The sequence below is a fragment of the Gallus gallus genome, chromosome 5 (genome assembly GCF_016699485.2).
Source record: "Gallus gallus isolate bGalGal1 chromosome 5, bGalGal1.mat.broiler.GRCg7b, whole genome shotgun sequence".
Classification (NCBI taxonomy): Eukaryota; Metazoa; Chordata; class Aves; order Galliformes; family Phasianidae; genus Gallus; species Gallus gallus.
Genome location: NC_052536.1, coordinates 51,628,137 through 51,651,677, shown reverse-complemented (window position 1 = coordinate 51,651,677; position 23,541 = coordinate 51,628,137). Strand labels below are relative to the sequence as shown.

General features: G+C 37.9%; 1 protein-coding gene across 3 annotated transcripts in view; it reads left to right on the top strand.

Annotated features, from left to right (window-relative positions):
• The window catches only part of JAG2 (jagged canonical Notch ligand 2), a 61,700-nt gene that overhangs the window by 34,194 nt on the left and 3,965 nt on the right, over positions 1–23,541 (top strand). For 2 of the 3 annotated variants that reach the window (XM_001235688.6, XM_046941952.1), the window contains 20 exons: positions 6,272–6,402; positions 6,788–6,907; positions 8,209–8,322; positions 9,200–9,313; positions 9,839–9,952; positions 10,445–10,491; positions 10,779–10,952; positions 11,908–12,058; positions 12,303–12,467; positions 13,040–13,153; positions 14,487–14,600; positions 14,931–15,044; positions 15,762–15,878; positions 16,695–16,722; positions 17,711–17,796; positions 19,855–19,968; positions 20,145–20,260; positions 21,518–21,763; positions 22,176–22,307; positions 23,295–23,451. In XM_001235688.6, the coding sequence (XP_001235689.3) occupies positions 6,272–6,402; positions 6,788–6,907; positions 8,209–8,322; positions 9,200–9,313; positions 9,839–9,952; positions 10,445–10,491; positions 10,779–10,952; positions 11,908–12,058; positions 12,303–12,467; positions 13,040–13,153; positions 14,487–14,600; positions 14,931–15,044; positions 15,762–15,878; positions 16,695–16,722; positions 17,711–17,796; positions 19,855–19,968; positions 20,145–20,260; positions 21,518–21,763; positions 22,176–22,307; positions 23,295–23,451 (2,468 nt within the window). The remainder of the gene's footprint in view (positions 1–6,271; positions 6,403–6,787; positions 6,908–8,208; positions 8,323–9,199; positions 9,314–9,838; positions 9,953–10,444; positions 10,492–10,778; positions 10,953–11,907; positions 12,059–12,302; positions 12,468–13,039; positions 13,154–14,486; positions 14,601–14,930; positions 15,045–15,761; positions 15,879–16,694; positions 16,723–17,710; positions 17,797–19,854; positions 19,969–20,144; positions 20,261–21,517; positions 21,764–22,175; positions 22,308–23,294; positions 23,452–23,541) is intronic. The other variant, XM_004936419.4, reaches the window with a different exon arrangement.

Below are 23,541 nucleotides of genomic sequence, written 5' to 3'. Positions count from 1 at the left end.
GGAAATCCACTGGTGCCAGTTGCTACTTCGTTGCCAAAGTGTGCAGTGGTATTTATAAATAGAGATGGAAAACAGTTTCCATCTTCAACTTGTATGATCATGTAGATAACTTAAGCAGTGGCTCTGAATTTACTCTCTGTGCTTTGATATTTTCCAGGGTAATTTAGGGCTGTTCTTGGATTAAATGTTCTAGCAAAACCAAGTCTTTGCTGTAGCTGAATGACTGCAGACTACCCATAACTTACAGGCTGCTAGCTGAAGCCGGATCTCATCAGCTGAGCAAATACAGATGCAGATGCCTATTCTTTAGAGGAGCTAATAGTGGTGTTAAGTTTGTTATTTTCTTGCATTTTTTCTTCAAATAAATGAAAAATAAATAGCAGACTTCAAGACACCTTGATGTAAGAAGTTATTTTTGTGGTATCCCTGAGTCTGGGTGGTAGGTTTTTCTTACTCAGAAGACAGTTCAGAAGTAATGTTCAATATTTATTACAAAATGACACCCTTGAGGAAAGCAACTTAATTGAATTGTGCTAAGATGGGGAAAATGTTGGCATTTGTATTTTTTTTCTATCCATGCCTTTTCTCTTTATCCATATCCAGGTTCAGTGTTTGCTGAACTCTTTAGCCTGCAATGGCAGACCAAGTGGTCTTGTTAACGGATTGACTTTACCAGACCGTAGTACTAAGAAGGACTGTCAAAGAAACAATGCTGTCAAGCCAGAACAATTGATGGCTTTTTGTTTGCATCATTTGAGTTGCTTCATTAAATCCCACTAAACTGTCTAGAGGAGAATGAAGTTTTATCTAATGGCATATAAGCGGGTTAGGCTCAATCACCTTAGGAAATGATCAAGGTGAACACGAAAAAACCACAAATAACAATCTCCTTCCTTGATTAAAACTGCTGACTGTTTGGTACCATTCTTAAGCTGCCAGTAGACTGCTTAACAGCCTACTCTTTCACTGCCTTGTGATCCAGAGTGGTTTGGGTGTGGCAGAAGTTCAGTTTATGCCTTGTCTGGTTTACGTTGTCACAGTTTTGCCAGGCTGATAGTATTTTTGGAAATCTTTCTCCTTTTGCCTTTGCTTGAATTTCTCTTCCAAAGCAAAAAGGGATCAAAATCTCTTAATACTGCTCAGCTTATAGTTGACTGCATCTCTCTGGAACTATGGTGGAACATAGGCCAAGTCCTGGAAAATGCAGGCCTTACTTCACACAAAAAAAGCATGGAATGTATCCTAACGAGTAGTAATTCCCAGGAGACTGTGAGCAATCACAGGAAATAAAAATGTAGCATCTTAACCTGTACACCTTAGTAGGTAGTACAGACAAATTAGAACAGTAGATCAAAAGATGTAGTGTTGATGTGTTTTTACCATGGATATCAGGTTCTCAGTGTTGCTTTCAACTCTGGTTTGTTCCTGTGGCCTGAATGTCTGTTCACAGCTGGAAGGCATTAGGTGTGCTCCTGAAATACTTTGTCTTATGTTACTTTTTTTTAGGTTAAACTAATCCAGTTCCTTTGTTCCAAAACAGCTCTGATGTGAACCAGCACACCAACAGGAAAGATCAGGCAGTTCACTGAGAAAGCATGTTCCTGATGTGAAGTAGTTGCAGCCTAAGATCCACTTACTGCAAGCAACCCTTATGTTCTGGGTAAACCATGTTGAACCATCCCGTCTATTATCTTCACAAAACTAAATAAGGCACTGGAACATGAATGTTAACATTCAGTAACTGTATTATAGGAGAAACAGGTTTGTAGGAAAGCTTTGTGCCGTTTGGTCTAATAAGAGCTGTAGGATTGAGAGAAGTAGAGGAGTAGTTGAAGGGTTTGAGTACACTAATGAACATCTTTTGTCATTGACAAAACTGACTATCGTGCCTGTTTCAAAGGCAGGAAGGTAAAGAATGCATTTCTGTGACTTCACCAGTTCTTAGTGGATACCATGCTGCCTATAATACTGAGTTTGAATGCCCAGAATTGTAGGATCAATTAAGACTGTATTGCTCCCTGCTATGCAACAATCTTGTGAAGGATTAAACAGACTTTCTTATAGTTATTTTAAGTAAATAGCTAATATAAAGCCATTGTTCTGGTCTATGTAACACCATCCTGTTCACGTCATCAGAAAACTCAGTGGTTTTCTATTTAAGAAGGTTGTTTTTCCCCCAACCTCTGAATGATGCGTTTTGCTTCTGTTCTTAATGTCACTGCTTTGCTTTGTTTTCCTGTGTTCAGTATTTTGGCCATGCTTTCTAATTGAAATCTGAGTGGGAGAAGCTCCCTCCAAAAATCCTGCTCCAAAAAAAAAAGTGTACATCTCTCATCACACTGATATTTCCTCCTACATTCATAGAATGTACAAGATAGCAGGAAGATGATAATTAGAAGCATGTATTGCTCTGGGAATGTCTTCCTTGTTTCTTCATTTTTGGGCTCCATGCTTTGACCTAGACTTCATACATAGTTTTTATTTTCTTTGTGCTATTGGTGGTTTAGGTGTCCGTACACATTAGTTGCACAAACTTCAGTGGATAGGTGCAGAACAGAGTTGACTTTCTCAATGAACTTTGCACTGACAGTTTAGGATCTGCAAATAACTAGAAGTGTTTAAGGCAGGAGAATATACCATGTGGGAAGGTGGCATAAAACAGCTGAATGAATGAAGTTGACCATAGAGAGCACTGTAACTTCTTGGTACATGACAGACTCTCCTTTTCGATCAATCATACCAACTACTGAGGGACTATGTTTTTCACCCTGTTGGTCTGAGTACATCTCCTCACCTTTCCACATCACTTCTACTGCTTTGGGAATACTATCATAAAATCATGGGGAATGGAAAGATCTCCTTAGTTATCTAGTTCTGCCATCCACCCAAAGTAGGATGAATTAGACCAGGCTGCTCTCAGATAAAGTTCATGTTGGTTTGCTTGCAACAGTAAGGAATCTTTTGAACACCTTATGCTGTCTGATTCAAGATTGTTCCATTTTAATCTAGATTTAACTGTATGGTTACTGCAAACATGCTCAGGGAAAACAAGGACTGCTCTCATCTTTTTCCTTATTTAGAACTATTCCAGAGGAATATAGGAAAAGCATAGTTCTCTAAGAACAATTTCTACTTCACAGAGCTGTAACTACTGAAAAAAGCTATTCCTTTCCCCTCTTCTGAGTACTTGTGTATCATTAAATTCTGCATGATGATGGATGCTTCTGTGGAGTTTCTTAATGAACTTATGGTTCTGAATACGCTGTAGATCTTCCTTATCCTGGAGTTTAGCTGCTTGAAACCTCGCTTATTCTCAGTATACACTGAGTTGAATTACTGTGGTGTTTTCTGCTTGTCTTTGAGAACCATTTCTTTACTTGCACGGTTGCAGTTTCTTTAGTCACAGAACTGAGAAGTTATCTCAAAGTTTTGCTATGTTAACTCCTGCCACCTCCTCTGCCTTGGCCTTCTACTTAAATTCTCATATTCTTTTGCCCTCAGACTCTCATTTAAGAAAAATGAAAGCTGTGAAGCATGTCTGTGGAGTTATCAGGATCTTTTCTGCAAATTCTCAGCTCCAAAACGACTAGCAATTGTTCTTCTATTCCTATTGCACTCTTTGTTTTAATCCTGACCTGCAGGGAGGCTTTGGTCTGGGAGCAGATGCCTGAGCTTCAGCCTTCCATCAGGAAGTTACTAAACTGTAACAATCTATTTATGGTAGCTTCTTTTGTACTGCTAATAACCAAGCAAAAGCTGAGATTAAGCCATCTCTGATTTTGTTTTGCGTTTGGTTGTAAAGAGGAGTTAGGGCCGATGAAGTCAGCAGAGGGGAAGGACAAAGGAAGTAGAATCTTGATTCCAGTAAGAATTTGCTTTGTCTGTTGAACAATGGGAATCTTTATTAATTCTCTAAATTTGGCTTTCTTATTTATTCAGATGTGAAAAACTTTAGGTTTGCAGAAACTTCCTAGCTATCCTCAGTAGGGAGATGGGAAGGAAGAAATTTCAGCCCACTAGCAGCTCTGATAATTTTCCTTTGCTTTAAAATGTGGTCATTATTTGAAAAGGAATTTTTTTATAGATCTTGATCCTCTGTATCTTTTGAGCTTTTTCTCCTTGTGTGTTGACTTGATTTTTTTTTTGATCTTTGAATTGCAATGTGCCCATTTCTAACTTGGTTTCACTTTATTGATCACATCTTGCTCTTAGTGAGCTGAGATCTACTAAACTTTATTGTTTTAGAAGGAAGTAGGATTAAAGCTGTCCTAGCACCTGCTAATGTAGGATGCGACCAGACTTCCTGTTTAAGAGGAAATCCTAATTTACTCTTCCTTGTAAACTGCAGGCTGATCAGCTTACCACATAGTAACCTTTTGACTTGTAAACACTGTGTTCCTTTGATTGGGCTGCCTTTAGCGTGTAGAAATGATTTCCCTCCAGCTCGGTGGTACATTTAACAGCAGAGTTTGTGTTGAATATAATGAAAAAGCAACAACTCTTTTCTGTTAAACTCATCTTAATGCAGAGTTGAGCATACCTACAGATTCAGGTAGGTGTTTAAAATGCTTTCAAGTTCTAGGAAGGTAGCAGTATTTTTCTTTTCACTCTTAATTATCAGTGCAGTGTTAAAGGACCTTGGTCTCTAGGTATGGAAAACAAATAGATTTACTGTGATGTCTGTTGTGATGCAGACTTTCAGCCCTTGAAAATGCTTGTTGTATGTGGGTGGGGAGCTGGCTTGGGCTGGGATAGTCATGGTGAATCACTGGCAGCAGTGCCAGGTTTGGCATGGATGCTGGCTTGGACCAGGGCCAGTAAAGTGAGTTAGTGCTTTTTTTATGTTTATTATCAGCTTCTGAAAGTTTTTTCTGTCCATGAGAAGGAAGGAAAAGATCAAATTTAGCAGGAACAGTATTTGTTTCCTCTTACTGCTAATACAGCAAAAGCAAACTGCTTCTGAAATATGCATGTTCTTCTGACAGCCTCACAGTAATAAAAAAAAAAGGTAGTTGAAGGCCTTTAGACTACTGAAACAACTGAGGCTGTCCTGTACAGATCCTGCAGCTCTGAGGCTTTGAACTGAGAGGGGATGCTAAGGCTGAGAGTTCAAAGTAGTTCTGGAGCTTTGTATAAGAATGCAGCTGCCTTGTGAAGATCTGCATCAGAATTCTTTCTGCCTATGTACATAGAAATTTAAAATGCCTACTGCCAACATAACCTGGTCTAGTCCTCTGGGGATCAATAATGCTCACTCAAATGGTGAAAATGAATTGATTCCTGAGGAACCAGGTTTTTCTTCATCTTTTCTGATACCCAGAAGAGTTGAGATTTTTTTTAATGGTATTCAAAACATTCTGGTAATAATCAGGTAATGGATTTAAAAACAGAAGTACAGTTTTCTTCTGTCCCTGCCTTTCCGCAGGCATTGGAGCTCAGATCTCCTCTGGCATGCCTGTGCCCAGGCCCCATTCAGTGTGGTTTTATGCATCTTTGTTGCTAATAGGGCTCTTAAAAATGGTCTATAAGAAATACTCAAAAGAACAGACAAATGTTTTCAGCCTAACAGAGTAAGCTTACTAATTCAGTTTGATTAGAATGCATGTTAAATGCACTTAAAAACAGACAAAAAGCAGAGGCTAATGCCTTTAATACTTGTCCTGTAGCATAAATATTACCTTGTTAGCATAATTTTGGGCACCATTACTGATAAAATCTCAAGATAGTTGTCTCTGAAGAAATCTCATGATAACGTATGAACTACTTAAATGGATTACTGATGGCTTTTGTTTCTGTTCTCCTTCTTCCAAAGCATACTGTTTTTGTGAATGTTGCTAAAGATATAATAGAAATAAGTTATTTTAAATAACTCTTGAGAAAGCTGAAGACAAAGTAGCTCATCTCCTGAAAGCATTCTCCTTTTAGGAAAGTATCATTAACACTTCATACATAATCACTTTTATCCTGGAGTGAGATGATTATGCGATGATGGAATTCCTTATGAAGGGACACTTGATTTCACATATGACTCTCATAACACAGTGCTTAGCTTGTTGCCATTCTGTGTAATGGGGTTGGGCAAGGTGAGTTTAGGAAGGATGTTCAACCGGACTAGTGTGTGCCTTCTAAATGGCAGGAATGAAACTTATCTCTTGCACATTGAACAGCTGACCTTGTTCTTGAGAATGGTAAGTGTAGCATCTGAAATACCTGTAATGCTGATAATTAAGCATCATGTTGCTAACTTTTAACATGTGAACTTACATCTTAGGTGTCATTATGGTTGGCAAGGACAATACTGTGATGAGTGTGTCCGCTACCCAGGCTGTGCTCATGGGAGCTGTAATGAACCATGGCAGTGTAATTGTGAAACCAACTGGGGTGGCCTGCTCTGTAACAAAGGTACTTAAACATTAATTTACAGGAAAAATAAGTAAAGCTGCATGATTAACTGATAACTCATTAACCACCTTTTTTTACCTGGTAGCATACGACAGCCAGAGTATTTGTCTCTAATCCTTTCATGGCAGGTGGTAACTAAACATTGTAGGGTATAGAAAGCTTAAGACAAAAGTCTTGGAATGATCCTGCCTCTTCTAACTTGTCCAATTCTCTTGTTCATCCTTTCCTGTTCTGTGGGTAATAGTGCTGACAGCCTAGCTAATGGAATATGGGGATGATACAGGTGAATGATGTTCCAGCCAGAAATGCATTTGTATGTCTGACTAGGGATTAAAATAGTAATATTGGAATTATTTCCTATTGATTGGCACTTTTCTTTGTGCAGATTTGAATTACTGTGGAAATCACCATCCCTGCCTGAATGGTGGTACCTGTATGAATACTGAACCAGACGAATATCGCTGTGCTTGCCCAGACGGCTACTCTGGAAAGAACTGTGAAATTGGTACTTCTGGATATTGCATGTGTAACCCGAAACAGTTTTAAGCAGAGCTGTGCTTTAGTTAGCCTTATTTGCAGGTGTAGATACGAAGAAGTCACTTTTTCTTCCTCTTAACAAGTTTTAGGCTTTGAGTTCATTAAATTGTGTTTTCATCAGAATGTTTTCATGTTTATCAGAATGTATGTGTTACTTGACCTGTAAACTACTGTGTGGATCAGAATGTATCAGTGTGTGATATCAGAATATACTGTGAAGTTTTGGAAAAACAGATGAAATATTCTTGCCTTGCCTTGAAAGCTGTAGTAAAGCAACAAGGGGAAATGACTTTAAACTGGAAGAGAGTAGATTTAGACTAGATATTAGGAAGACATTCTTCACCATGATGGTGGTGAGATACTGGAACAGGTTGCTCAGTGAGGTTGTGGATGCCCCCTCCCTGGAGATGCTCAAGGCCAGGCTGGATAGGGCTGTGAGCAACCTGATCTAGAGGGAGGTGTCCCTGCCTATAGTAGGGGGTTGGAACTGGATGGTCTTTTAAAGGTTCCTTCCAACCCAAACTATGCTATGAACTTGGTTCTTTGCATGAGGAGGTGGAATGAAGCTGGAAACATATTTGTCGAGTTCCAACTGATTTTTAGCAGAAGATATGTATTAGTGCCTAAAACAGCTCATAAACAAAGCTTGCAAGACAAAGTAAATTTGTTCTACAAGCTAGATAGCTTACCTGAAGGAGAAGTCCCAAAATATAAATGCTAGCAGTATTCCCTATAAGTCTAATAAAGGGATTGCTTTTCTCTTTTCCTAAAGCTGCCTTGACTTCTGAGAGAGGAAGTATCTCAAGTGATTGTTACTTTGCAGCTCCTGCAAGTGTTACAACCCTACATGGAGTGACACCAGGCAGTGCTGCCTATAATTGCAAGTAGCTCTGTTCATTGCTGTTTCCAAGGAACAGTATTAGAATGAAGCTAAACAGACCTTTGATACTTAAGCTGTTAGTGGTTTTCAGATGTCTGCATACATCTCACCTGCTTTGTGTCACTGAAGTTTTTTTTTAAAAAGTGCTGGAGCAGTCTGGAGGTGAAAGTGTGGGGCTGAAGCAGTGTTTTAATGGGAAACTTTATCTAGCTGCTGTTTGTAAAGATATGGCCCTTCTACCCTTAGGCTTTTAATGTTAGTAGTAGTTAAACATAATGTGGTTTTCATAGTCACATAGTCATAATCAAAACATTCTTTCTAAATATGTGAGTTCTCTTTATTTGATATTGGAAGAGTATTTAGCATGGATGTTTCCCTCTTTCTTCCAGCGGAGCATGCTTGTGTATCTAATCCCTGTGCTAATGGTGGAACTTGTCACGAAATTTCATCAAGCTTCAAGTGTCACTGCCCATCAGGGTGGAGTGGACCAACATGTGCTATTGGTGGGTATGCCTTTACTGATGGCTGACCTCTTGGGCTGGAAGATTAAAAGAAAACACACAAAAAAACCCTAATAATCATGCTTTGTGGGTATGGAATTTAGGAGTAGTCATTTTTACCATGACTACCAGAAGTAGTCATGCTTTACCTGGCTTTTAACAGCTACATGTTGGCAAACTGAAAAGATTAATGGTACTGTTTGGCCTGTGGTGCGTTAAAATCAATGTGTGTGATGTGGTTTAGATTTACAAGTAGTGATCTAGCTTTGCTTTTAACATTTACCTACAGAGCTTTTAAAGATATCTATGAAGATATGCTGTGTTGACAAAGTTTCTGGGAGAATTTTATGCTATTTAGCCAAACTAAAGTAAAATAAGGTGAAATCACTTTAGGAAACATAAACATGAAAGATTTTCCCTTAAAGTAGTCACAGGAATAGATGTCTCAGTTAAGAATTGAAATCTTTGGTTTGGAGGACAGGGAAGGCAGTTGACATCTTTTGTAGGGATATGTAACAGTTGATTTGCTAGTGGGTATCTGGGTTTGATTTGCACGTTCTCTGGTTTTGAAAGACTCTTAAAGTGTTTTTCTACAGCAGCTATGCTTGAAAAATTCTGGTTCAGCCTGTGTTTTGATCTAGAAATGTGATGTGTAAATTGACAGATCAATTCTTGTAGTTTGTGGGTATGAAACTGCAGAGTTCCTCTTTCCCTAATCTCAAAAATGTGAGAAAATTTAAGTAAAAAAAAAAAAACTAGGTCAGAATGGTTAGCTTCTTTGTAAGCTGTTGTATGCCAGCACCCTTTTTGCCTTGCAAAGTAACTTTAAAAAACCCAGGTTTTTAAACCTTGTAATGGAAGGCACGCTCTGACTTCACAGATATTGACGAATGCGCATCTAACCCTTGTGCTCAAGGAGGGACCTGTATTGATCATATTAACTCATTTGAGTGTATATGTCCACAGCAGTGGATTGGAGCAACATGTCAACTTGGTAAGTAATTATATTATCTAGTTTGGAAAGCCACTGAAAAGAATTCTCAATGAGTATTGAATAAGAGCTGAAGTTGCGTATTGCTATTGGTATCTTAGTTCAGGTTTTAAATAGATGTTTCAAGTGAACTTGTGACCATGAGTGTGCCGGCTTAAGCTTGTTTAAATAGGTCTTCTAGAATCCCCAGTAACTGCTCTGTCTCAAAATACAGCACTGGTGATGGTAGCTCCTAATTAATGGTGGCAAGAAGTGACTTATTCTATGGAGGCAAGAAAGAGATTTGCCCTAACTAACATGTTACCCTTCTTGAATTTTAGCAAATGGGAGAAGTAAGATAACGTGCATGTGCTATTGTAGATGAGCGTGCTTTGAAAACCTGTTGTATGTAAATGGTTTTATTGCCCTACCAATTTGTATAAGACAAGCTTCTGATGCTTGGATTGCATGGGGACTTTGCTTGGTGCTGCGGTAATCTGTTTCTGGGTTTGTTCTTTATTCTCTTCTTTCTTTTATCTTCTTTCACAGATGCTAATGAGTGTGAGGGGAAACCTTGTGTTAATGCTTACTCTTGCAAAAATCTCATTGGTGGATATTACTGTGACTGCATTCCAGGATGGAAAGGAGTAAATTGTCATATCAGTTAGTATTTCTTTAGTATATATATTGACCATAGGATGCTTTACTCTTTTCTTAAAGGTTTAATAATGAATAATAGTGTAGATACTTGTACAAGAAAATGTTTGCTGTCAGGACTTTCCTGACTTCTTTCAAAGTAAGTTGAAAGTAGCATTTGAAGATTTAGAAATGTAATTGGTGTTAAAATCAACTCAAGTAACTCCTAATATATTTCCTTAGAGCGAGACTGTGTGTCCCTGATTCTGGCTGTCACATATTGGTTCAGTTTTGAATACTTTTTACCTGAAAGTTTCAATGTGAAATTAGGTGATGCTATTTAATTTCTATCGCTGAGTTCCAAATTCTTTGAAATAAGAATATCTAAAGATTTCAAGCAGCCTTGCTTCCCATTCAGACATCTAAGAGATGAAAGTCCTTTGTTCTGTCTTTTTATTTCAGATGTGTATTTAGAGCTTAATCTTCTATAAATTCTAATAACATATATTTTATTCATAGATATTAATGACTGTCATGGACAATGTCAACATGGAGGTACTTGTAAGGTAACACTTGTCAGTTATTATACCATGTTGAAAATCAGTTTTGTTTTAACTAGTAACAAGTTCTACAGTTTTAACTGCTGGGTGGGCTAAATGAGACTGCACACTAAGATATGTTAAAATCTTAGTTTTTCCCATGCAGATTCTGTTCACAAAATCTTAACAAAATGATGTTTTGGTGCTACTGCTGCTCACAAAACCAGAGTATAAAAATGGCTTGAAATATTTTGTACGGGTTTTATGAAATAAACAAGCCTTCCTACAGTTTTGTTCTTTTCCCTTCCCTGAAGGATGAAGTGAATGATTACCATTGCATATGTCCTCGTGGTTTCACGGGCAAAAATTGTGAGATTGAGACAAATGAGTGTGAAAGCAATCCATGCCAAAATGGAGGCCGCTGCAAAGACCTGGTGAATGGGTTCACTTGCCTGTGTGCGCAGGGCTTCTCAGGGGTCTTCTGTGAGGTGAGTGCAGTGGCTGTGTTAACTACAATAGTTTTCATGGATTAAGTTCTTAAGAATTCTCAAGAATTGTATGTTGAGTGCTCTGCTCCTGGATGGTTCATGCTGTAATGTGTAATTAAAGTTTCAGCGAGTCTGTTTGAATAATAGAGGGAAAATTGGCTGCTTGCCGCGTGCATTGCAGGAAGTATCTACCATTCATTCCAGATGCTAAAGTCCCAGCTACTGAACTTGCATTGGGAAGGGGAAATTTAAACTAATGGAAGGAAACAAATGGAAGCATCTGATAGAAGAGATCTGAGGAGTCTTTCTCGGACCTTAACTGTTTTCTGTAGTCTACTTCTCATGTTTTGTATGAGAGCACAAGATAGCTTGCTGAAAATCTCTCTTGCAGCTGGAACTGTACATGTTCTACTCAATTAAATGCTTAGAGTACTGGGGTTTCTTCTGTTCTGATTAGCTTTGATTTTTTTCTCCTCTTTAGCTACATTATTATTAAAAAAGTAAAATCCAGTATTGGACTGGAGGCTAATACTCTAGAGAATAAAGTTTTGTAAGGTTCTGTGCTTTTTAATAGTCTTGCAGAGGCAAACTAAGTACACTGGTATTTAGCTTGTTATAGCTCTCTAGTCTGTGGATACGAAGGATAGAAAAGGGACTGATAGCGTTCCATAGTAATCATGGTATACGCCTCATGTCTTGTTCTTTGCTAAGTTGTTGTTTACTCAGCCTCCTGCAAGGAAGAGGTATCTTTATCACAGTATCAGAAGTCCTCTATCAGGATTGACTGAAGTAACCTGAGATTTCCCTCTGTTGCATGATGAAATACAGTGTAGAAAAACCATAAATGTTAAAACTTGACGTTTCCTGTAAATTAGCTTCATCTGTCTCTGGCAACATAGAGCTGTTTACTCCTCAGAAATGAAGCTGCTGCTGCTAACTGTGATCTTTCTTACAGATGGATATTGATTTCTGTGAACCGAACCCTTGCCAGAATGGAGCTAAATGCTATGATCTGGGAGGAGATTATTACTGTGCCTGCCCTGATGACTATGATGGAAAGAATTGCTCTCATCTCAAGGACCACTGCAAGAACAATTCCTGTAAAGGTACCTGCTGTTGTCCAGATACTTGTCTTACTGTATCGACGGTATATAGAAAAGTAGTCTTCCTGAGAATAGTATAATACAGAAACATGTTGTTCTAGAACCCTAGAACACAAAATAGAGATAAGAATGTGCTTGTGACAGTCTTTTTTAACACATTCTACCTCTTTAATTTTTGGAGAGCTCTTTTGATGGCTAAAAAGAGGTGATACAGATTGTGGTCTGATGGCTTACTTTTCATTCTTAGTAATAGACAGTTGCACAATAGAAGTCTTCAGCAATACTACCCAAGAAGGAATTCGTTTCATTTCATCTAACGTTTGTGGCCCTCATGGACGGTGTATTAGTCAGCCAGGAGGGAATTTCACCTGTGCCTGTGACAGAGGCTTTACTGGAATATACTGTCATGAAAGTAAGTGGGATTTTATTCTAAATGACTTCTGTAATCTAAACCCCCTTAAAGCATTTGTTTTAAAGCTCTATAAGGTAAAGTGTTGGGATTTCAAAAGTTGCATAGAGCATAGTAAAGTATACTGCTTGAAGTCCAGTTTCTCCTGGTAGTTATTGTCTTGCTGTAGTGCTTCACCCTGAAACAAAACTGGGATTAGTCCAACTTCAATGCAAATGTCTGTACCCACTACCTTTCTGTACATTCTTATAAAAGAAGCCATGGCTTTCTCCAGTTTGGGTTTGTTGGAGAAACACTGACAAGCGCAGCTTAAGATGTGCATTGCTATTTTGGGTATTTCTTGAACATCTGTTTTTTATATACTGGGTAAACTCAATGCTCTAGTTTGTCTTTATGTGAGAACCCTTTTGGAATCCTTAAAAAGCTTGAGAACAGATGTTTTGAGCTGTTCTTGTGTATTTGAAAATGGAGAATAGCTTCGCTTTTTTCTAGAGACGTAGAAGTAACTCACCTAGATTATTCACTACAGTAGGTGAAGACAGCCTTAAGCAATAATTGCTGTCTTTTTGTTGTAGATATCAATGATTGTCTTGGGAAACCTTGTAAGAATGGTGGGACATGCATTGATGAAGTTGATTCATTTAAATGTTTCTGCTCAAGTGGCTGGGAAGGAGAATTGTGTGACACAAGTAAGTACTACTATGCATTGCATGTTAATATTACAACTTTATTATAGCAGTCATGATGGTATATGGTTAATAGTGCAGTCGTTTCCCTGTTCTTTGGCAAACAAACTGAGTAGACTGTTACTGAAGTATTTTTAATACGACTTTTGGGCAGCAGCTTCAAAGGACTGTTCTTTTAATGAGTCCATCATCTGGTGCTTTGGTGTAGTTTGGGCTATACCTTGGGAGGAGGACTTTCTTCTTGGAAAAGGCAAAAGTGAAAGACTGCTCAAAAGACACATTCCTTTTATTGCTATAAATAAGCATCTGTAACTTTTTGTACTTAGTGCTTAGTGACTTTGTCATTTACCAAATTTACTAATCCACATTTGTTTCCAAATTTGAAAAGCTTTTCAACCTTAAATCTGTACAAGTTATAACGTGCTTCTACTTTGCTGCAGGAATTAGAAATGTAACATTCTAGTCCTTCGTTAGGACAACTGCTGCAGTTTGAATGATGATGGAATGGATATTGCAAGTTAGTGTTCTGTATTGTGGACTCAATGGGAGCAAGCCTTTGTTCTTGATACCTTGGCTGAGACTCATTGGGCCCTGGTTAAGAAAGAAGCATACTAGATCAAATTCACGGTTAAGTTACTTCAGAGCAAACTGCAGTTGATTCTGTTCTAAATGTAGCTATCTACTCAGTAGCTATCTGCCCCACTAAAATATGAGGGGAAGAAGTTGCTGAAGCTTATTACAGGATGTCAACTTAGATGTGAAAGAAAGGCTGAGAAGCATTTAGTAGATATGATCATCAAGAGTTTTTTTATAGTCTAAGTTGGTCTAGAATAATTGTTCTAACTATTGGAACTTGTCTTGAGTGGAAAGAATTCTTTAAAACTATCATGCATGCATGTATAAACACATACATTTGTTGAAAACAGCTACGCTTTGTATTTTGCAACATAAAGCAGGAGAGAGCTTCATCTCACGTGGAAGACCTGAGTTTGGGCTCATATTTTGGGACACTATGGTCCTTCCCTTTAAATTGCATGGTAGAAAATTCACAAGGTTCGAAACAGACGTTTGCTGGAATAAAGAAAATGACTTTGTCTCTCTAATTACTCGGAAATCAGAAGTATTACTACTGAAACTTTTCTCTTAAGTTCTTAAAGCCTTGCACAATGTGTGTTGCTCAGGATTAAAAATTGAAAACTTTTACTTTACATAAAGCTAACTCCTTAACAACCAGAAGAACTGTTTTACTACAGAACTCACTTTATAAAGAAATATTGTGTTCTTTCTCATGTCTTGGCTAGACTGCATTAGCTCATTTGAATAATTGTTTTTCTAGATTTCAATGACTGTTCTCCTAATCCATGTCATAATGGTGGCCGATGCATTGATTTGGTAAATGACTTCTATTGTGAATGTAAGAATGACTGGAAAGGAAAAACTTGCCATTCACGTAAGTGCTTTTCATTTTCCTTTGCATGAGTCTAGGGTTCCAGAAATTTAAAATAAAACAATCACAGTCAGTCATTTTGATTGCCTCTACTGGTTTCGCAGCAACTTTTAATTTAATTTTTCACAAGCAGTAATGGATTTGTGCCTTAAGAGATGCTTTTAGATTCCACTGTTTTTGGCTTACTGTAAAGCATCAACTGGAACCATGCATTTCTTGTACTATTAAATTTTAATATAGTTTCTAGAAAAAAAACTGATTTGAAGATTACCTAGTCTTTTCATTTCCATTGACCTTAACTTGCTATATTTTAATGTTTTATTCAATGTGTAGGTGAATACCAGTGTGATGCAAATACTTGTAGCAATGGTGGAACGTGTTACGATGATGGAGATACATTCCGCTGTTCGTGTCCTCCAGAATGGATTGGAAGTACTTGCAACATTGGTAAGCTCTTTAACTGTATACTGACAAAACAAGTAGTGGTACAGAGGAAATAACACTTAACTGTTTAGTAAATGGGCAAACCTGTATTTTAGATGACGTATGAGTTCAGAATGGTTTCTTACTTTATGTAGAAAAATGTCCGGTCATAAGTAGCAGTCATTACTCACATCTTGGGCAGGCTGTTTGTGTCACTTGACATGAGATACTGAATTTTGGAAACTCATCTCTTTTGATGGCTTTATGTGGTCTTTTATGTAGCTTCTCAGCAGATTTGGAACACTTGGACTCTTGTCTTTAGAGACTATATGGGGGGAAAAAAAATCAAAAACTTTAGAGAACTGAGTCCTCAACTTTGCCTGGAGTTCATAATGTGGATCTCCTAGTGACCAAGAGAAAACCATATACAAGCACGCGTACAGGAAAAATAAAAACGGAGAGTTCTTCCTAGGTGATTCACAGAGTTGTTGCATGCTGTAAGGCATCACTGTCAGTATTTTTGAAGGGAATAAAATTTGGTCTGCATAGTATGTTTTTAATCATTTATTTCATAAAACTTGATATTTCAATCAAGCAATTGATCATGAAGATAGGTGAGAGAGATGTGGCACTGGAATCTGCTGGTGTTGACTCAAATGCTGTTCGGGTATCTTGACATATCCTGATATTCAGCATAACAAATAGAAGATATTGATTGAAAAACCTGTTCTGTTTTCAAAGCTAAAAACAGCAGCTGTATACCAAACCCTTGCATGAATGGTGGAACATGTGTTGGCAGTGGAGACTCCTTTTCTTGCATCTGCAAAGAAGGATGGGAAGGACGTACGTGCACACAGAGTAAGGCTTCTCTCCTTTATTCCCCTGAGCTACTAGGAGTGTCTAGCACAGAGCTGTTAATTAAAACAAAGCAAGCTTATAGTGTTCAAGTGCCAAAATATCTGAATCACTCAGGGTGGGAAGTAGATGGGAAGATGATGCCTTGACTAATGAATGAAGAACTTGTCATTTTTCTTTTTGTCTCAGCTCCCTGCCAAAGTCAGTCTTTCAGCTTCTTACAGAAAAATAACCTTCAGGAATATGTACCTATGGAGATTGTTTTGCTCTGCATGTTAATTTTAATGATGAAAAGCGTGTGGGAAAGTAAGATGGTAGTGCATATTCTAGGATTTACAGCTATTTCTCTGAGGCTAGCAGTTAACTATTTCAGTGTAGCAACACAATGAATTAGTTAGGTGGAGTAAGGCCTGCAACTGGTGTACAAATTGTTCATGATGTAATAGATATGCTTAAGAGGTCTGGCATTTTGCACATACACATATGAAGTACCAAAGTTGCAGTCATCCTTCAGAAAGCATTTACAGAGTGTTTGTTTTAGGCATTACCAATACAACCAATACCCCATTTTATTTTTATGTTGCCATTATGCTGCATATCAGTCTGTACTGCTGATGCATCAGGATTACTGAAGCTGTAAGATGTTCCATTTGTCGCTATTTTCAGTATTCTGGAAGTATTTCTTTAGTCTTCTAGGTCTAACTGAATTTTCTTTACAAGTGTATGGGGGGAAATTTTTTCTTGGCTTTCTTTCTCTTAAACTGTGTTACCCTACAAATAAATGTGCCAGAAAAGTTACACTGGTCTCTTTTTTTATAGATACCAATGACTGCAACCCTCATCCATGGTAAGTAGTAGGATTCCACTTCTGTGCCTATTGTGAAAATAAGTCTAAACACAGGAATACAGATTTCAACTCCAGATTAGAACTACTTCTAATCTAAAAAACTAAAACCAACCTTTATACAAGTCCAGAAAGAATTTTTTGTCGTATTTTCATCTATTCCTTGACAGTAGCAGAGCCCACAGAACGATGCTGTGTTGACTCATATATGAACAGAAAATATTTTGTTGTTTCCATGCCAGAACTGACTAGTGACTGACTTACTATAATATGAAATGAGTCAGACTTGATAACATTTCAAGTATTTACGATTGAGTTCAGGATGGGAAATAATCAAAACCTGTTAGTTTACAATAAATAGTTCTAGAGGAATGTAAAAACATCCCGTTAAATTGAATGTTCAATATAAATTAAGTCTTTTTTTGGGAAGGTAAGCTGGGGGTATTTTAAATATAAAAGTTTACATATATTTTTGAAAGGGAAAAATACTGATGTGGATTAAGCAAGCCGTCTACATTATCATGCTGTTTTCCACTTCTGCAATAATATGCTCTTTATATGTTGTAAATTGTAGAAGCCCAGGCTTTCTTTGTATTAGTTTTGTAATGCTGCTTTATCTTGTTGAGTTCAAGTGATGAACTTCCACACAACACTTTTGTGGATGTTGCTGTTACTGACCAATATTATTTATCTAAAAGTATGCTCCATCTACTGATGGAATAGGTTTGTCCCCCTGAACAGTAGCAGAAGGCTTAATTAACAAAGCTTTAATTACAGACCAATGAAACAATGCAGATTGACAAAGTTTTAAGGCTAATGTTATGCATTAGCAAGGGCTTAGTTTTGTTAAATAGTGAGAAAGTACCATAAATTGGGACAATAGGAAGAATTTGTTTAAACAGACTGTGTAAGGAACCTATGTTTTTTGTTCATCTTTAGACTTGTGAGTGAACTTTGAGAATACTTCTGCAATTATTTATTATTTTTACAGTTACAACGGAGGCATCTGTGTTGATGGTGTGAATTGGTTTCGATGTGAATGTGCTCCTGGATTTGCAGGTCCTGACTGCAGAATTAGTAAGTAAAGCACCTATATGGGTAAAGATTTGAAAGCGTGTGCCAGAATGGTACAACAAGTCAGAAAGAAGACTTTGACTCTCTTTTGTATTTGGTCAACTGAATTCCAAAGAACAGAAGCAGAAGCTGAGTCAGTCAGGCACTCATACTCACCTTGCAAGCAATGGCAGTTTCTGTTCCTTTCTTTATTCCATTAAATTGGAATAGAAGTGACTTGACTTAAATCATACTCAAAGACTCAGTTGCTGCTTTTTGTCATGCATTTCTAAAGGGTCTAAGGTGCTAGCTTCATAGAAAGTATAATAAGTTGCTTATCAAAAGAACTACTTAAAAGATAACACAAAGTGTACTATTTGATGTTAAAAACTAAAATCCACTGGGTCATCACAAACAAATTAAAATATGAGATGTGTAGTGGTGGCCCGTGAATAACATGCAGCTACTAGAGCACAGCAGTTTGCAAGAAATATGATAAAGGATCTTTTGAAGCTATAAAACGAAACTAGCTAATAATCTGAAGGGCAGAAACTTGAAAAGGAGAAAAACGAAAGACTGCATTTACTTATTTTGGATGTGTTTTTTTAATTTAATACTATTATTTTGACCTAATTGTCATACACATATATATGCACAGGTTTACCTCTTCGAAAGATCAAACTTTGCTGCTGTTTGGCTTGGTCCTGCCTCCCGAGCAGTACAGTGTTGTCCTTTTAGATAGAGATTACATCCTCATTCTGCCAGATAGTACATGAGCTGATACCTCTAGTCAGTAGATAATTATAGCACTTACGGGAGTAGATTTGAATTACTGATCTCTGGATACAGGACCAGATATGGCAGATGATCACATTTGCATCTACATCCAGATGCCCATTGAGGGGTATTGAACTGTCTGTCCTCAGACATGAAGTGGAGAGGACTAGTCAGAGACAAATACTGTGTATTTGTAATGGGATTACTGACTTCCCCTTCTTTGGTATGTAGATGAAAGGAGTAGATCTGACAAAAATGCATTTTACGAAGTTCTGGTAAGACTAACAGAATTAATAGCTGTTTAGATGGTCCTAAGCCAACATAGCTTGAAGAGAAGAAGCTTCTGTAGATTAGATATGAGGAAGAATTTCTTCTTGGAAAGTGTGGTTAGGCATTAGAACAGTCTTACTAAGGAGGTGAGTCCGTACGTGAGACATGTGGATGTGGGCACCTAAGGAATGTTTTGTGTTTGGGTTAATGGTTGGACTTGATGGTCCTAAGGTTCTTTTCCAACCTAAATGATTCAGTGGAACCTTTGAAAGATGCTTTGGGAAGAATTGGTAACAATCAGAAATGAAACAGCTGGGGCCTATGGATCACAACTTGGCAGGTTGGTTTGTTACCTTTGGTAGGCATTTGCATAAATTAGTTTTGCTCAATTCCCCCATATTGTGCATCTGAAAGAACAGTGCTTCCTCACCTTTTTTCAGTAGATTTCTAGGCCTAAGCCTCTGAATCTTTGAAGAAGTCTGTATGTAAAAAATGTCTATTCACTATTTCATTGTTAAGATGTTGCATGAAATGTCTATCAGAAACTAAGCTCTGCATTATTCTTCCTTCTTACAGTGGATTAGGGTTAGGAGGGCACTTTCGAGCCAACTCACTGTTCAGTTCTTGTACTGTAACTTGCTGAAAGCATGTGCTTTTCTGTGAAATCTAAATAGCAGACTCTAGGGCTTAAGTCCCATATTCTGTTCTAACACAAGCTGAACGTAGAGAAGACATTTGCGCGTCCAGTTGTCCAGTACTCCTGCTCTGTGAGTTAAGCAAGCGGACGGACTGCTGTTTTGTTCAACGGGGCTTCAGTTAGGATGGAAATAAAAGAAATCTGTTAGAGGCTGTTAAGAGGTTACAGCTGAAATGGTAGTACTGCCCAATTAGGAGATTAATTCTGAAGCCAAGCTGCCTTTTGCATGTTAGAAGACCCAATGTTGTCAGATTACATCTCAGTAAACATTTAATTACAGTCATTTAATTGCAATGTTCTGTGTTCTTGCCATTGAGTTTTACCTATTTTCTGTCTAGATATTGATGAATGCCAATCCTCCCCTTGTGGATATGGTGCCACTTGTATAGATGAAATCAATGGATACCGATGCACGTGTCCCCCTGGAAGAGTTGGTCCTAGGTGCCAAGAAGGTATTCCTATATCTACTATCAACCTTTACCCAGAAAACAATTACATATAATGTAGTCAGTATAGAATTTCTGTGCAATAGTATAAGAAATAAGGTATAGCACCAAAAGTGTGTTTTCTTAACATGTGTACAGCTTCAGTAACTCTGAAGTGAAGTGTCTGTATACTTCTTATTTAGTGATTGGAATTGGAAAGCCTTGCTGGCTTAAAGGAATGACCTTCCCTCATGGCAGCAGGTGGGATCAAGAATGCAACAGCTGCCACTGTTTGGATGGCCGTATTGACTGCACCAAGGTAGGTATTTTGACCTATTTTCTTAAGGCATTCTGGCTGAAGCATACCTAATTTTCATACATAGTTTGGTCTCTTTTTTCAGTCTTGGTTCTTGCATAGGTCACCCCCAAAACAGCCTTTTCTTTGAACATCCAGTGACTTCTTGTAGAAACACTTATGGGCTTGCTTTCATAATGGCAAGCTTCTGTTCTCTGCCTGCCCCATAATAAACTCTGTAGAAGCAGACAGGCACCTTACAGAAAAATAATTAGGAATTGTAAAGGAATAATGGTCCTTGAGATAATAAACTTCTCTACCAAGTCTTTGAAAATGGTGTTAGAGCTTCTCATTCTGTGAAATGTTAATGCCAAAGTAAAGGACAGTTTCCTTAGTGGATGATACTTGCCTTTATGAATTGACAAATTGCAACGTTTGTATATTATGAACTATATGTTGGAAGAAATATGGTTAGCGTACATGCAGATGGAATGTGTTAGCATAATACTTAAGGACTTTCAGCCGTGCTGTGATAGCATATCTTAGTGGATTTGTGGTTGCTGTGCAGCTTTACATCACTGCTGGGGAGAGACAAGACTTGTGCTACTTTACAAGTTGTAAGGCTAGGTGGGTGGCTCAAGATAAGAACTAATAGTACTTAATGACATTGCCTCAACTGGATGTCTCCCACGTTTCACTGGAAGCTCTAGTTTGAAAACTTTTGGCTCTCACAGATCCGTTCTGCCTTCATATTAGTTTAAGTAGGTATGCCCTGTAGGCGAAGAAATAACTTGCACTTAATTATTTCAGCATGCATTTTTTAGTCTCTATGATATTGTGAGTTTGAGGCTTTCTTCTAAAGAGAGGAGTACACAGCTGTAACTACAACTGCAGAAATACTTGCTGTTGTGAAGGGAGTCTTGAGGATGTGCACCAGAAGGCAGCATGCAGCTTTGAGGAATAAGTAGTGTACTGATTGCAACTTCTTTGGTTCAAAAAAACTATATTATAAGTTCAAAGTGATGTGAGATTAATCTGGAAGTCCTTCTGTGTCATCAGTGTCTTGGGTAACCCTTGCTCAGTTTACACTTGAGTCAATACAAAATTTTTGTGTTTTCTGGAAGAGCAGTTCTGTCTTCTACAAAGACTGTAACACTGTACAAAGATTTTTTTTTTTACAATCAGTAGTAGATCATGACCTTTTCATGTGAATTGCTTATTTTGATTTGATGCATAAGAGCAATTAACTGTAACAGTACTACTTCTGCTTTTTATTTTCAGGTGTGGTGTGGGAAAAAACCTTGTCTGTTACACAAACATTGGGATAATTCCAATTACCAGTGTCCCATGGGTCAAGAATGCCAGGAGAAGTATATGAAATGTTTTCAGCCGCCATGCACTGAATGGGGAGAATGCAGTGCCTCTGAACCTCTGCCTGCTAATATCAAGTGTCTGCCTAATTCTGGGTACTTGGACAATGACTGTGCTAGGATTACTTTAATTTTTAATGGAAACAAAGTCCCCCAGGTGAGAACAGAATTATTAATGAAGAATGGCAATATATGTAGAGATATATTCCATGTCAAGACATGGAAGATTAATGTTTCTAACAACTCCTTGCAGTTACTTGCAAATTTTATTTTTAGACTCTTCTATTGATACAAACTGTCTGTCTAACGGGCAAGGAAAAGTTGGAATTTATACTGATTATTTTGTTTGTTTCAAAGATGTTAATTGTTTCTTACAGTCTGAGCCTGTCTTGGGCTGTACTAGGGTAGTCATTAAAAGCTCAACTTCTTACCCTTTGTTCTAGAACTGTTTCTTACTTTGCCCTCTCTTCTTTCATCAGATCTCAGTAGCGGCAAAAACTCTGAAGATGCTTACTTCTATGTACTACCTCCACTTGAACTGAACTCACACAATCTGTTTCTTTTAACAGGGCACTACAACTGAAAGTATCTGTTCAGAAATTCGGTATTTACCAGCTACTAGATCTGTTTCCAGGGACAGAACACTGATAATATTATGTGATCTGTCATACTCCACAGAGAATGCAGTAGAAGTTGCTATTGTAAGTATGAGGTGTGTGTATGTGCATGTGCATGTTGGCAAATGTTTTCATATTAGTTTGAGCCAGGGAAGAGGTTGCTGCTTTCACTTCAATGCAGATACTGTGATTTTTGGCTTAGGCTGACTGTACAGTGACTTTGTGATCTCATGGAATCTCCTATAACGCTAGGTAGATGAGCTGCAAATTTCATTAATGACAGAAGCCTACTGTGGTATCTGTGCTACCATCTTAGACTAATTCAGTGTGTATCAGTGAACAGGTTGCTACCTGTTCTATCAAATCCTGGGCTGTTGACCTCAGTGGAGATACTGTTGCAGGTAGCTGGATTGGATCTTGTCAGTGTGAAGAGGTTGGTGCTGTGCATCTAGTATGGGTGCTTTGGGGATATTCATTAGATGCTTTAAGTTAAAATAAGGTGCAAGTTAGATGTGTGAAAGCGATTGTTGCCCTACTGAGTTTTAGAGAAGTTTCTAGCCTAGTCTGTTAGTGCTTGCTTATGCCTTATTTTTCAAGTAAATAATTAGTTTTCATAGTAGTGTTTATCCAGGCAGAAGCTGGAGTGTGTCTCTACCAGTACTGTAAAGAACATGCTGAGTGATGATGCAAGAAGTAAACTGTGTGGTATAAACAGAGCAGACTGTTATTAGTCCAGGCTTCTATCTAGATAATCCACATGTCTTTTAGTGCTTTGAGTTATGACTAAATTTAGCTGAGCAGTGTAAGGAACATGGAAGTCAGCTGCCTTTTGAGGTATGCTAGATATTAGCAACAGGGTGTGTTACCTGTCAAGCCTGACACTGCATCTGCAGTTCATATCAAACCATCCATGCTGTTGCTACAGAGTACTTTAAGGTTTCTCTTTGTAACTTGTCATGTAAATTCAACCCACAGATATCAATTAAGATGTAGCTGAATTTAAGAATTAGAATTCTGTGCCTAAATAATTGCAGTAATTCTATTTTTCACCTTCCCTCTATTTCTTTTCAGTCTTTTGTCCCACATCGAGATGAACAAGATAATAGTCTCATACAGAATGCTGCTAATATAATAGTAAATGCAATCACCAAGCGGCAAAACAGCACTGTTATGTTGGCAGTAACTGAAGTCAAAGTGGAAACAATAGTTGTTGGGAATTCATCATCAGGTAAGGTTCCTAGTGCATTCATCTCATGTGGTTTTTAAAATGTTTTCTTTTCTCTGCTGTCAGCATCTTGTCTTTCTTTGTGTGGAGAAA